Source organism: Medicago sativa, chromosome 1, assembly GCF_051527215.1.
Source record: "Medicago sativa cultivar Bolivia chromosome 1, Bolivia_mono, whole genome shotgun sequence".
NCBI classification, from domain to species: domain Eukaryota; kingdom Viridiplantae; phylum Streptophyta; class Magnoliopsida; order Fabales; family Fabaceae; genus Medicago; species Medicago sativa.
This window is the reverse complement of record NC_140749.1, coordinates 62,348,283-62,363,864: the sequence shown is the minus strand read 5'-3', so window position 1 is coordinate 62,363,864 and position 15,582 is coordinate 62,348,283. Positions and strand designations below refer to the sequence as shown.

The following is a 15,582-nucleotide window of genomic DNA, read 5'->3' as shown; positions in this document are numbered from 1 at the left end:
ATGGTATTATTACCATTCTATTATGGTGCTAAGACCACTCAAATATGGTGTTTCCACCATTCTAACCTTTAAGTTCTCCAAACTATCAATATGGTACTACGACCACTCAAATATGGTGATACCACCATTTCTTTCTCCTCAAATAGAAAAATATTGTTATAATATTTATATACCGTTAAGATCATTCTTGATTCCGACGGGACATTATTATTCCAAATAGGGACTATGATCTTAAAAGTACTCTTTATTCCGAAGGGACGTATATTACCGAAGGGACTATGAACTTAAGACCACTCTTAATTCCGAAGGGACATTAAACCGAAAAAGGAACTATGGTCTTAAGAACACTCTTAAAATATGGTTCAATCGATTGATCGAAGCCACTCGATACGGTACGTAACCGCTCTATTTGAAACCGAAAGGGACAGAAAGGAGTAGAAGCAGAAGAAACTTGTTAACACAAGTCGGAGGGAGAAGAGAAGAAAAGAATTCCCGACAACTCAATGAAATTCTTTTCGGTGTGTAGAATGCACTGTGTGAGCTCTCTATTTATAGAGAAAATTCACAACTAATAAGTGAGAAACTTTGGGAACAAGTAATATGAGAAACTTTGGGAACAAGTAACATATTACTTTGCGATTAAGTAATTCACATATTAGTTCTAGTACAAAAATATCTTAATTGAGTACTAAAATATATTAAATTTAGTACAAAAATATATTATATTATGTACCAAAATATTTTAGCAAAACTTGGGGACTAAGAAAGCACTTTCTAATAATGATTAAATTAATTATTTAATTTATCATTTCCAAATAATAAAATATATATCAATATATATTTTTCTCTGGTGCTTATGTACGCCCATTAATTAGAGGTACACCCCCACTATATAAACACTACTAATGTGTGTGTTCCATCCGATGTGGGACTTCCACTTTTTTCAATTCACACAACACTAGTTCTACCCAACATGAGAATTTGTGTTTAGTCTTTTTACTCAATTTCCACACATGTTCCAACAATGAATGCCTCCGCGGAAATAATCGACCGACAATTCTCTACGACTGGAAGTCGACACTGTCATCGGATCAGAAAGGCAAATGATAAAGGGTTGAATACGATTTCGATTGGTTCAGGAAAAAAAATACCATTCTTCACTTTTTTTAATGTTATCTTTGTATGTTTTAGCATGTTCTATGAGAGATATAACTTCAAAGAAATGAGAATAAAAAAAGAAAGGAAGAACGGTTAATAATAACTAAATATATGATGTTTAACCCCAATGAAACTTATAATAATATATTATTTTATTATATTTATTTTTCAATCAACATAAATTTATTTTAAAGATATATTGATCATGTTACTGACCAAGTTGCTTCTTGCCCATAACAACATCATCAGGATTCCAACGAAAGCAATCTATAGATCTATCTTTAATCTTACATGGTCCCGATTCTTTGTCCACTACCCAATAACAAGTATCTAAGCAATCCTGGTCTCTTGTTTGAATATAAATGTCAAAGTAGTGAAATCCATTAATCCATGAAAAACTACAAAAGTATAGGGATCTTCCTATGATTAACGTTGGACGAAAATTGAAGATGTAACTTTCGCCAAACTTTATTGTTTTAAACCCAAAATCGGTATGCTTGTCTTTACATTCAATACCAAGCTGGAAATCATGTAATTTATTAGTAATGTTGACAGTTACTCTTTCAAAGATGGGTAATGTGCTATTACTCTCCTTAATCTGCAATGCAACGAAAATTGTTAAAACCATAGTGACTAATAACACAAATTTGGAGATTGTAACCATTTTTCTTACCCAATCGATTACTTTTAGATATTATGATTTTGATCAGCTTGTTCTTATATAGTGTCCAGCCGGATGAATGGGGACACTTTTTTTGTTCCCAACTACAAATTTAAATTAATTAATCATGTGACCACATTAGGTATAAATGTAAAAAACATTAATAAACGTTAAAATCAATTATTTGGTCAACGTTATATAACCTTTTTTTTTTCTTTCTTTCCAATTACAATTATTTTTTTGTTCAATAGTTTCCAACTACAAATTTTAACGAACATAAGGTATAAATGTAAAAATTCTCATATCTCCCATCACCTACCTCTATTATTATAATTATAATTATAATTATAATTATAATCTACATCTACGATATAAACATTTCAAAGGTTCGTTCTCTATTCTAATAGTACACGTGTCATTTCTCAAAGACAATTTTTTCTCACAAATCATTAATGCTATGTAAATTTGTCAATTCTCAATGTCATCATTTTAAGATCTTCCAATCATATTACATCTTTGTGACATGTGATATGATCATGCTCGGATTGCACCTTTCTTCTAAAATGGTTGACTAATTGCATTCAAGTTATATGAGATCACAAGATATAATCTGCATTCAATTGTCATAAAAACTTCATATTTTGACTAACACTATTAAAATATTATCTTCAAATTCGATTTTCTCCGAAAAATGAAATCAACAATTTTAATAATTCCATTTGATTATTCTTCAAAAAAAAAAATTCCATTTGATTAGCCTATATAAGGCACATAAGATTGCACCTTTCTTCTAAAATGGTTGACTAATTGCATTCAAGTTATATGAGATCACAAGATATAATCTGCATTCAATTGTCATAAAAACTTCATATTTTGACTAACACTATTAAAATACTATCTTCAAATTTCATTTCCTCCGGAAAATGAAATCAACAATTTCAATAATTCCATTTCATTAACCTATATAAGGACTGCACCTTTCTTCTAAAATAGTTGACTAATTGCATTCAAGTTATATGAGATCACAAGATATAATTTGCATTCAATTGTCATAAAAACTTCATATTTTGACTAACACTATTAAAATACTATCTTCAAATTCCATTTCCTCCGGAAAATGAATTCAACAATTTCAATAATTCCATTTCATTAGCCTATATAAGGCACATAAGACTGCACCTTTCTTCTAAAACGGTTGACTAATTGCATTCAAGTTATATGAGATCACAAGATTTAATCTGCATTCAATTGTCATAAAAACTTCATATTTTGACTAACACTATTAAAATACTATCTTCAAATTCCACTTCCTCCTGAAAATGAAATCAACAATTTCAATAATTCCATTTGATTAGCCTATATAAGGCACATAAGATTGCACCTTTCTTCTAAAATGGTTGACTAATTGCATTCAAGTTATATGAGATCACAAGATATAATCTGCATTCAATTGTCATAAAAACTTCATATTTTGACTAACACTATTAAAATACTATCTTCAAATTTCATTTCCTCCGGAAAATGAAATCAACAATTTCAATAATTCCATTTGATTAGCCTATATAAGGCACATAAGATTGCACCTTTCTTCTAAAATCGTTGACTAATTGCATTCAAGTTATATGAGATCACAAGATATAATCTGCATTCAATTGTCATAAAAACTTCATATTTCGACTAATGTAACGCCCTCCTTTTTATTTAATTATTTTAATTAGTTTTAGAATATATTTATATGATTGGTATGATTTACAATGATTTATGTGATATTTTGTTATGTTATATGTTGATATTTACTAGCATAATATAATTGTTATTTGGTGTAGAAATATATTTGTTATTTGTTATAGATATATTTGTTATTTGGTGTAGAAATATATTTGTTAATTGTTATAGATATATATTTGGTGTATTATTATATATTTAGTAGAGAAATATTATTTATTAGAATATGAGGATTATTAGTGTGAGTGGATTTGGGGGTTAGAATAGAAAGAAGAGTAAGTTGTTGGGCCTAAATAGATTTAGGAAGAATATTTTAGTATTATAAATAGAGAAGCTTAGGTTAGAAAGAGTTTACCCTAAAACCGCTTTTTTGGAAAAGAGGAGAACAAGAAAGAAGAGAAGAGAAGAGAAGAGAAGAGTCAAGAGAAGAGAAGAATACCTTAGGAAAGAAGAACGCTGCTGCTGATTCAGGAATTAATCTAAGGTGAGGGTGAGACTATCTTGCATTAATATTAAGTTGTTAAATCATTAGATTGCATCTAACAAGTTGGGGAAAGTTTGTGAGAATTTGAGAATTAGGGCTTTGAGAGAGATTTGATGATTAGATGATGAAAACTTGTTGAATTGATGTAGAAATTGTATACAGTCCTTAGATAACCCATATGATGATTATTGGATGTAGTTTTGAGGTTAGAACCATGAAATTGGATGAGATGTTGGTGAGTTTAAGAATTAGGGTTTAATAATTGTAATAGGTTGTTAATAGATTTGAGAACCCTTCGAATTTGCATACAGTAAGTTGATGAATAATTAGTATTCTAATGATAGGGTAATCATAGGGTAATGATTAGGGTCAAGTTTGGAGAGTATTGGATCGAATACGAAGTGGAAAAGATTTCCCCAAAGCGAAATCGCAGCTGAACTGCAATTTTGCTGTCAATGTGCAAAACGCGTTTTTATTGTCTCAGTTTGACAAGTTTAAGTTCCGAACTGGGTTTAGGTGTAAAAACGAAAGTTGTAGGTATGGATGTTAGCTTTCTAATGTCGTTGGTCTCACATCAATAGGATTTATAGAACTTGAGTTATGGTCAAATTACTGCACGTAGGTCACAGTGAATTTTTATGGACTTTCAGCACAACTTTTCCGAATTTAAAATAAAAACTGGTACTGATCGGTACAGAATTGGTCTTAGGCGTAAACATGAAAGTTTTAGATAATTTTGTTAGCTTTCCAGTGGCTTTGGTTTGACGTGAAAATGATGTTTGGTCTGTGAGTTATGATGAAAATACTACAGGGAGGTCTTAGCAAAATTGTACGGTGACAGCCTTCTCTGTTTCATGTTTTTGCGTTTTGTTCATATGTTTCTGTTTTGAATTGATCTTTGTTGTAAACATGAAAGTTATTGATATTTGTGATATCTTTCCAATAGCTTTGGTTTGACATGAAAATATGTTGTGGATAATTTATTATGTTTTTACAAAGATATATAGTGAATTATTGTTGATGTTTAAATACGATGTTATATGAAGTTGTTTATGATTGATGAATATGATGTTTTAAGATGTTGTTTATTATCATTTGATATTGTTATATTATGATATGACATGAATTATTTATGTGATCCATATGTTGTCAAGATGCTAAGATGTTAAGATGTTAAGACGTTAAGAGGATAAGAGTGGTTAAGTCGTCAAGTCGTTATGAAGTCATCAAGTTATTAAGATGTTATGTTGTCAAAATATCAAGATGTTAGGATGTCATAGATGTTCATGAAGTTGTCTAAGTTGTAGGAAGTTGAGTCCATTGCATACTCATATACGTTGGTTGGGGGCTTGATGCTCTAGAATGCTTAGTCATTCACACGATTGGTTGGGAGCTTGATGCTCTGAAGAGCCTATTTACGCTCATATAAGTTGGTTGGGAGCTTGATGCTCTGAAGAGCCTATTTACGCTCATATAAGTTGGTTGGGAGCTTGATGCTCTGTATTGGTACCAAATGCATTTGCATATCAAGAAGTTTTAAGATGATTTAAGATGTGAAGTTGTCGAGTTGTCAAGTTGTTAAGTTGTCAAGATGCTAAGATGATTTGAGATGTTAAGAGTTACATAGTCGAGTTGAGTCGCATTGTCGAGTTAAGTGAGGTTTGATTATGAAGTTTGATTGTGATTTGATGATTATGATTTAATGATGATGTTTGTTTATGAAGTTGATTATGAACTTGATTATGAAGTTGTTTTCGATAAATGCTATGTTTTGATAATGATACTTATGTGAATTATATGATGATGCTTACGATTATATTTGGTGTTAGATATTGATGCTTATGATCATGATTTAAGATAAGATGTTTTATGAATAATAATTGAGATTACTTGATGAAGTATATGACTAATGTAGGAAGGATAATGACACTAGTTAAGGAAGTTTAAGTTATTAGATATGATTAATGAATTATAAGATGTTTAAGTTGTTGAATGTACTTTATATGATTTATATGCTTAATATTATTGTTTGAGAAATCTCACCCCTCTGCTTGGAAATGTTGCTCTTCGTATGGGTAACTTGCAGGTAACCAGGATTAGTTGTGGTCGTGAGTGGACTCCTCACAAGTGTGTCTTAGGTGCTCTGATACGTAACGGGATGAGATTATGTCTTCTATTTCTATTCCTTACGTATTACTTATGGATTTTTATGAATAAATGTTGAACAAGACTTATGAGATTTTTATGTTGAGGCCTGCGTGCCAAAGATTATTTTTATTGTTGAACTAATTTCCGCTGCGAAGTTTTGAAATACTTAAGTTAAATGATTTTGAAGAATAAATTGTTATTTATTCAGTTTATGAATTTTTAAGAAGTGTAGCATTCCGTTTAAAGTTGAAAAACTCTGATTTATTTATGAAATTTTTACGTTGGGAAAACGGGGTGTTACAACTAACACTATTAAAATACTATCTTCAAATTCCATTTCCTCCGGAAAATGAAATCAACAATTTCAATAATTCCATTTGATTAGCCTATATAAGGCACATAAGATTGAACTTTTCTACTAAAATGATTGACTAATTGCATTCAAGTTATATGAGATCACAAGATATAATCTGCATTCAATTGTCATAAAAACTTCATATTTTGACTAACACTATTAAAATACTATCTTCAAATTCCATTTCCTCCAGAAAATGAAATCAACAATTTCAATAATTTCATTTGATTAGCCTATATAAGGCACATACGATTGCACCTTTCTTCTAAAATGGTTGACTAATTGCATTCAAGTTATATGAGATCACAGGATATAACCTGCATTCAATTGTCATAAAAACTTCATATTTTGACTAACACTATTTAAATATTATCTTCAAATTTCATTTCCTCCGGAAAATGAATTCAACAATTTCAATATTTTCATTAGCCTATATAAGGCACATAAGACTGCACCTTTCTTCTAAAATGGTTGACTAATTGCATTCAAGTTATATGAGATCACAAGATATAATCTGCATTCAATTGTCATAAAAATTTCATATTTTGACTAACACTATTAAAATACTATCTTCAAATTCCATTTCCTCCGGAAAATGAAATCAACAATTTCAATAATTCCATTTCAGTAGCCTATATAAGGCACATAAGACTGCATCTTTCTTCTAAAATGGTTGACTAATTGCATTCAAGTTATATGAGATCACAAGATATAATATGCATTCAATTGTCATAAAAACTTCATATTTTGACTAACACTATTAAAATACTATCTTCAAATTCCACTTCCTCCTAAAAATGAAATCAATAATTTCAATAATGTTTGTGCTTATAATGTTTACTAGCCTATATAAGACACATAAGATAAACCTTAGACATCATTTCCACTTTACTTATAGTTCAATATATCAACAATTTCAATAATGTTTGTGTTTATAATGTTTATTGTTCTTATGTTTTGATTTCTTTCTTTGAATTCTTTTGTGGTTTTCGCTATTGATTTTTAACGGAGGAATATGATTAACAAATTGTTAATTTTATTTGTGCATGGATATCTTAGACAGAGATGTTGGTTAGAAATTTTATGGTAATAAAATCTTGGTCTTTTTGTTATGTTATCTATCTTTTTCTCCCTCATTGCTAAACGACGTCATGATTTTCTCGAATGAACTCTAAAGATCCATTTATCAATACTTGACCATCATCCCGTGGATCTCCATTCTACTATAATTGACTTTAAAAAATATTGCTAATAAAAAAAGTTAAAATCATTTAATAATCAATATTTATTTGAAGTTTAAAAGCTTTTTATACGTTAAAAGATGTATGACGATTTTTCTCATAACTTGAAATGACACAGTTGGTTATATGTAGGGGTAGAGATTTGAACCCCGAACACCCTACTTATTCATCTTAAAAGATAGGGTGAATTCTAACCACTATACTACTTGATAAAAAAAAAATTATTCTCAAATTTAACATTTTTTTCATACAATATTATTCATAAAAAGATATATGATAATGATAAAAATGTTTTATAGATGAGTGAGATTTTTACAAACTTCATACAAGACATAAGATTACAATACCAATCAAAGTAAATACATCCATGATATAACATAATTCCATCTAAGAGGACCTCAAACTTTACCTACGATCCATCTCCATGATGTTTCATAATTCTACAATTCATCTTCATGATGTTACATAATTAATAAAGTACATTATTTTCATTAAAAATATTCATATTCCACATTAACGTGTAAGTAAATGCCCATTAACTTAAAATCAAAATTAACTCTCTATTATTAATTTATATTTTGAAGAAGTTTCTATCATTTTTTTGGTTACAAGTCGCTATCATTAATTGCATTGCATTGTTTAAGTTTTGAAATTGGTAGTATTTTTTATCTACGTTAAATCAAAATTCTATTTTTTCATCCTGACTTCTCACATAAATATTCCTCTTTTTTTTTTTTTTGAGGGAATAAATGTTTCTCTTTATTATCTCTTTGATCATAAACCTCTATATATAATATATCAATAATCTTAACCACAGTGATAAAAAAATCCCACTGTTCAAACGCGAATAAATTATATTATCCTCTTGTTTGTGTGTTAATGCTATAGTGGCCATCCTGCGTTGAGGATTTTTTGAACGTATGGTTGTTTACTTGTTGAGTGAGGTTAGACATAGTAGGTTTCGGGGTCTATATATAAAGTTGTTGCGTGCAATAGGTTTAGGATGGAAGTTTTGGTACCCCATATATAATTAGGTGCGCCGTTGGATTGTTGCTGTACTTTGAGGTGTTGATGTATAGGCCTTTGATCTTACTTGGGTAGTTTAGTTTTTCTTTGCCTTGGGACTATCGTTTTATCCTTATACGGCTTGGGTTATTTTTTATACATTTTTTTATAGCACTTGCATTTATTAGAGATTGTTGCATGTTCAAGTGGTTTTTCTTGTTCGCCTACTATAAAAGCCATGTGTCTCCTGCTTTGTTGCTCATCGTTTTGAGCTCTCTTTGTGTGGTTTGTTGAGTTCTTAAAGCTGCCTTTTTTTGTGTGCGTGTTTGTTGCGATGTTTAAGGATAACTCATTTGATAGGTTGTCTTCTGTTGTTCTTGGGAGAGATGCCTGGAAATTTTATGTTCGTGTGGTTAGGATGTGGGAGGTTCCCATGTTTTTGAAGCCATAACAGACAAGCTCGATGGAGATGGTATTGGTAATTGATTAGTTTGTAAGTATTTATTTGTGCAAGGCTTGTATATTGTTTGGTTGTGTGTATTTATCTAACTCAGTGTGCTTAATTGAAAATATTTGTGGGTGTTGGTGTTTGTTGCAGCGGGATAGGATTCACGCAACCATTAGGAAGTAACTATTGTATAGGCTTCAGGACAAGTTATCTGATGGAGGAGTTTACAAGCTATCAAATTTCACTGTGTTGCCGAACTCTGATTCTTATGGGACTACAGATAATAAATATAAGTTGATGTTTCAGATGAAGACCACGGTTCAGACATATGAAAGTGGTTTGATTTCATTGCATGGTTTCAATTTCACTGATATATTGGAGATCGCCGGTCACACACGAAGGATTATGATTACTTAGTTGGTAGTGATACTATTTCTTTGTGCATAATTAGTAGCTGGTCGGCGTAGCCCTTCATATACAAGGGGTAGCCTTGACTACCCCAAAAAAATATATTATTCTTGAATTAATTGCTATGTATTTATATCTTGCTAACTCAAATAATAAACATTGAGCTACCACAAACAAGTTCAGTTGTCGAAAATTAGCATAAATAAGAAAGTAAATAATTACTACATCATTGATAGATTTATCTGTAATGGTTTGGTATTTTCGGTCACAATAACAGCTATAGAGAAAACTTTTTTAACAATTAGAATTATCAAGACAATAGTCATAAACATATTAAATAGGCAATGTGTTTCTTGCAAATAAGTTAATTTTTATGGTATTGGCTAATTTTCATATTATTTTGTTTTTAGTCTCTACAACACTTGCGATTTTTAAGTTAATTTCCTAAGATTTCATTTAATTTTAGTCCTTAATTTTTGTTATAGAGATTAAATCCAAGACTAAAAACACATTTTTTTTGTAAAATTTTAAAAAATCGAGACAAAAATTGAATAAATTTTTTTTAAGGGTTAAACCTAAAAATTAATAATTTATTGGACTAAAAAAATATTTTATCCTTAAATTTAATATGTTGGTTTTAAAATATTTTATTTTTTGTATATAGTTGGCCCTTGCGCAAATTTTCTGCTAGCTTCGCCGGTGGTTGGTCATGTTTATTTATAGAAGGCATGCAATTTTTTTTTGTGGGTTTATATTTCTACACAGTGTTTATGTAGACTTGATTGGTCTCTTGAGTGGTATCTCTTCTCATAGGGAGTATGTTAGGGACGGTAAGGTGACGAAGATGATAGTTGTTGAGCTAACCGATCACAGGGGTGGTGATTGTTGGTTTGGTTTTAATTTTTGAAGAATTGGTTATTTTTTATATAAGATATGTTATTGATACAAGAAAATATAACTTGGCAGTGGAAAGGTTGAATATGCTCTATTTGGTGAGTATGTGGACGAGATCAAGGGTGCGTTTGTTTCAACTTAAAAAAAAATATATAGATTTTGAGTTAAAAGAATCTAGAGATTTTTTTTTAGAGATTTTTAAAAAAAATCTAAAGTTGTTTATGTTTGTTTACTATCATAAAAATCATTTTTTTAAGATTTGAAACTCTTACACTTGAGTTCGTTGTATTTAGAAAAAAATAGATTTTGGAAAAGCTACTTAAAATAGATTTTCATTTTGAGGCCAAAAAAGATTTTTTTAGCAAAATGGATTTTTTTTAAAATCTAAAACAAACACAACAAAATAAAAAAAGTGATTTTTTAGTTTAAAAAAGTAGATTTTTTTTTCAATAAATCCAAAACAAACAGGCCCTAAAAAAACTTATTGGTAAGTCAGTGGAGGTTAGGTCCGATTTTTGTTGTTCAGATTCCGAAGGTCAAGATTTCAGGGGTTAGTGTTGTTTATTGTTTTTATATATATAAATTTTTTGGATTGGTAAATTGTTTGAAATTTTGTGTAAGCCTTGTATTTGTCTATTTGGTTGAAATGTTCAAGTAAAATATCTCTTGAAGTAATCATAATTTTTCCAACTATTATTTCCACCCGTGCGTCGCGCACGAGTACTAGACTAGTAATTATACATGTTTGATCACAAAAATTATATATTTTGAAAAATAATTTTCCGTAAAAAATATTATAGAGACAATTACTCTAAGGTATTGGTAAAGATAAATGTCCACAAAATAAACATTTGAATCTCTTTCTGTTCAATAGTATATTTTAAGGGTGTTAGTCAAACCGTGTGAAGGCAATTGAATGTGAAGGAATTCATCACTGGCCTCTCAAATAATTCTTTGAAATTGTAATTCAGATTCAAATATTTCAAATATTATTCATACCATCAAAACATTCAATGAAAATATCTTTAAATTTCATATCATCATACATTAAATAAAAATCAAGCATTCAATAAGAATATTTCCATATTTAATGCTATTCAAAGACCTATAAAGTCATCCATTCTTATTTTCTATATAAATGAGTGTTGGGGGCACTCTCTTGAACACTCATTTTTTATTATCTTTTTAACATTATCTCTAATCATTGCAAATATATTCGCGCAATGATATAATATAACTACATGAGACAAAAAAAATATCAAAAATATTTTATGTGTCACCTCATTGACACTTGAAAGAGAAACAATGGAGAATGTGATGTGATATGATACGAAAAAGAAAGATAAAAAAGATAATATGTTGTTAAATGAGTGTATAAATATAATAGATGTTTAAATATCATTTTTGAAATTTTATTGATGTATTGTTTCCTATATGCAATAGGGATTTAATTTTTTTTTTTGAGGGATGCAATAGGAATTTAATAAAAGTCTATGGAAGTTTCTCACCTGGCTATTCCAATTTCCAATTTCTCAACTGAGTAAGTGTGTTTCTCTCCTAAGGTCCCTTTCTCTATTTCTGTCCTTTAGTGGGAGTTGGTTGTTTCGATTGATTGTCCCCAATCTAATCGATTTGTCCCCCTGAACATTTTGTTTCCTCTTCATTGTTATTAAAGTGCTCCTACTTCCTTTCAACCGGATCATGGTTGGTCCTGTAATTCCTTTCAATCACCATCATATATATTTCAATATAAGAGATAAAGGTGCTTGCTTCCCTTGCTTTCTTTGATCGTGATTCATGACTCACATTATCATCCAATTGCCATCATATATTCAATAATCTAAGAGATAAAAGCTGTTTTGGTCTTGTGTGGGTTTTCCGAATTTTGGATTAAGGAGTTTTTTCTTTTTCTAGGGCTAACAGATGAGTGTTATTAGTTGGAATTGCCGGGGTTTAGGTAACCCGAGTGCAGTTCCTGATTTGATATATCTCGTTCGACACTTCAATCCAGACGTACTTTTTTTAAGTGAGACATTGGTTCACCGAAATAAAATTGAAGCGTATCGTTATTCGCTTGGTTTTGATTCTTGTTTCTCTGTTGATTGCATCGGTAGAAGCGGTGGTCTTGCTCTATTCTGGCGTACTTCTTCTAATTGTCAACTGATAAATTATTCCAACAATCATATTACTGTTGAAATTACTGACTCTGTTCTTGGTTTATGGAGACTCACCGGTTATTACGGGTACCCAAATGGGGAACGTAGACGTGCGGCGTGGGATTTTCTCCGTCAGTTGTCTAATCAATATGCAGGTCCTTGGTGTATTCTTGGTGATTTTAACGACGTCATGAATGATAATGAGAAAAGGGGGCGTACTTCTAGGCCTCGATGGTTGATAAATGGTTTCCGTCAAGAGGTTTTGGATGCAGGTTTGTCGGATGTGCCGGTTGAGGGGTATCCCTTTACCTGGGTTAAGAGTCTTGGGACGCCTCGAGCAGTGGAAGAACGGTTAGACAGAACACTTGCTAATAATGCCTGGTTCACTTTATTTCCGAATGCTAACCTTGAAAACCTTGTAGCGCCCGTGTCTGATCACTACCCCATTCTCCTGAATCGTAATCCTCTGCCTCGACCTCATCTTCGTCACCGTAATTTTCGTTATGAAAATGCGTGGCATATTGAACCTGGCTTTAAAGATTTTGTCACCAACTCATGGAATATGCAGGATCACGTAAATATTATTCCAAAACTTTCAGCTTGTGCGGAGGACATGACCTCGTGGAGCAAGGATCATTGTAGTAAATTGAAAATTGATATTGCAGAATGTAGGCGTGGGTATCCCTTTACCTGGGTTAAGAGTCTTGGGACGCCTCGAGCAGTGGAAGAACGGTTAGACAGAGCACTTGCTAATAATGCATGGTTCACTTTATTTCCGAATGCTAACCTTGAAAACCTTGCAGCGCCCGTGTCTGATCACTACCCCATTCTCCTGAATCGTAATCCTCTGCCTCGACCTCATCTTCGTCACCGTAATTTTCGTTATGAAAATGCGTGGCATATTGAACCTGGCTTTAAAGATTTTGTCACCAACTCATGGAATATGCAGGATCACGTAAATATTATTCCAAAACTTTCAGCTTGTGCGGAGGACATGACCTCGTGGAGCAAGGATCATTGTAGTAAATTGAAAATTGATATTGCAGAATGTAGGCGTGAAATGAATAATATCAGACTTAACATTTCGAGGGATAGGCAGAATCAGTTACTTGAGGCAAGAAGGAAAATGAACAGATTGCTTGCACAAGATGATTCTTATTGGCGTCAAAGAGCTATGGCACATTGGTTTAGAGATGGAGATCGTAATACAAAATTCTTTCACGCCTCTGCTACTGCACGCAAGAATGTGAATAAAATTGTTTCTCTTGAAGATGACGAAGGAAACAAAGTTACAAATGATCTCGGTATGAGGGACCTTGCAAAGAATTATTTTCTTCAATTATTTCAGCAACACCAAAGTGCTTTCGAACCTGTCATTGAGGTAATTCGTCAATCTATTTCTGCCCATGATAATTTGTGTCTTATGGCCCCCTTCACCAAAGAGGAATTTCGAATCGCAATGTTTTCTATGCACCCGGATAAATGCCCTGGTCCTGATGGGTATAATCCGGGTTTTTATCAACATTTTTAGAGTCTTTGTAGCGATGATATTTTTAAAGAATGTTGTGCTTGGCTTGACACGGGTCAATTCCTGCCGGACCTGAATATGACAAATATTGCTCTTATTCCAAAAGGTCATTCCCAACATAGTATGAAGGATTGGCGCCCTATAGCTCTCTGTAATGTGCTCTACAAACTCATTTCTAAAGTTCTTGCTAATATATTGAAAGTTGTCCTCTCTCAATGCATTTCTGATTCTCAATCCGCTTTTGTTCCGGGTCGTTCTATACTTGATAATGCCATGGTAGCTATTGAGGTCGTGCATTTCATGAAAACAAAGACGAAGGGGACTGATGGGTATGTTGCTCTTAAACTGGATATTAGCAAGGCATACGATCGTATAGATTGGGATTATCTTCGTCAAGTTATGCTTAAAATGGGTTTTGATCATAAATGGGTTCACTGGATGAGTTTATGTGTTGAATCTGTGGACTACTCTGTTTTGGTTAATGGTGAAACGGTTGGACCTATTATTCCGGGTCGAGGGCTTCGGCAAGGGGATCCTTTGTCGCCGTATCTATTTATCATTTGTGTTGAAGGCTTGTCATCCCTTATTCGTGATGCGGAGGAGAAGCGCGCCATTACTGGAACCCGGGTGTGTAGAAGGGCGCCCCCGGTTTCCCATCTTCTTTTTGCCGATGACTGTTTCCTTTTTTTTTCGTGCTGAAGAAGATGAAGCTCACATCATGAAGAATATTTTACTAACATATGAGAAGGCTTCTGGTCGATCCATTAGTTTGCCAAAATCAAAGATCTTCTATGGTTGTAATGTCATTGACACGAGGAAGAATTCTATCACAAACATTTTGGGTGTGCGTGCAGTTCTTGGAACAGGGAAGTACTTAGGTTTGCCGTCTATGATCGGAAGGGATAGAACAGCCACGTTTGCATATATTAAAGATCGTGTCTAGCAGAAAATCAATTCTTGGAGTAGCAAATGCTTATCAAAAGCGGGAAGGGAAATTTTGATCAAGTCAGTATTGCAGGCTATCCCCTCTTATGTCATGAGCATCTTTCAATTACCTGCTACGCTTATTACCGCTATTGAAAGAATGATGAATTCCTTTTGGTGGGGGCATGGCAGATCCTCCAGTCGTGGTATCAACTGGTTAAGTTGGGAAAGATTGTCCACGCATAAAACTCAAGGTGGTTTGGGTTTTAAAGATCTTTCGGAGTTTAATTTGGCGATGTTAGGCAAGCAAGGGTGGAAATTCATGTCAGAACCCGACTCTCTTGTGTCTCGAATTTTTAAAGCGTGGTACTTCCATAACAAATCTTATCTTACAGCAACCATAGGGCACAATCCAAGTTATGGGTGGCGAAGTATTCTCCGGGCTCG

The 15,582-nt window shown here is 32.3% G+C and overlaps 1 protein-coding gene and 1 long non-coding RNA gene across 2 annotated transcripts; both read left to right on the top strand.

Moving 5' to 3' along the window:
* Window positions 1-7,439: 7,439 nt before the first annotated feature.
* LOC146956169 (uncharacterized) lies at window positions 7,440-9,934 on the top strand. The gene is made up of 2 exons (XR_015014351.1): window positions 7,440-9,270; window positions 9,376-9,934. It is a non-coding gene; the product is annotated as an uncharacterized LOC146956169 (long non-coding RNA).
* A 2,516-nt stretch (window positions 9,935-12,450) lies between these two features.
* LOC146956168 (uncharacterized) lies at window positions 12,451-14,214 on the top strand. The gene has a single exon (XM_085749115.1). The coding sequence runs from the start codon at window positions 12,451-12,453 to the stop codon at window positions 14,212-14,214; it is 1,764 nt and encodes a 587-aa protein (XP_085605241.1).
* Window positions 14,215-15,582: the final 1,368 nt, after the last annotated feature.

Bases quoted from the DNA above. Each gene is read 5' to 3' on its own strand.
- LOC146956168 (XM_085749115.1), top strand. From the start codon at position 12,451: ATGAGTGTTATTAGTTGGAATTGCCGGGGTTTAGGTAACCCGAGTGCA.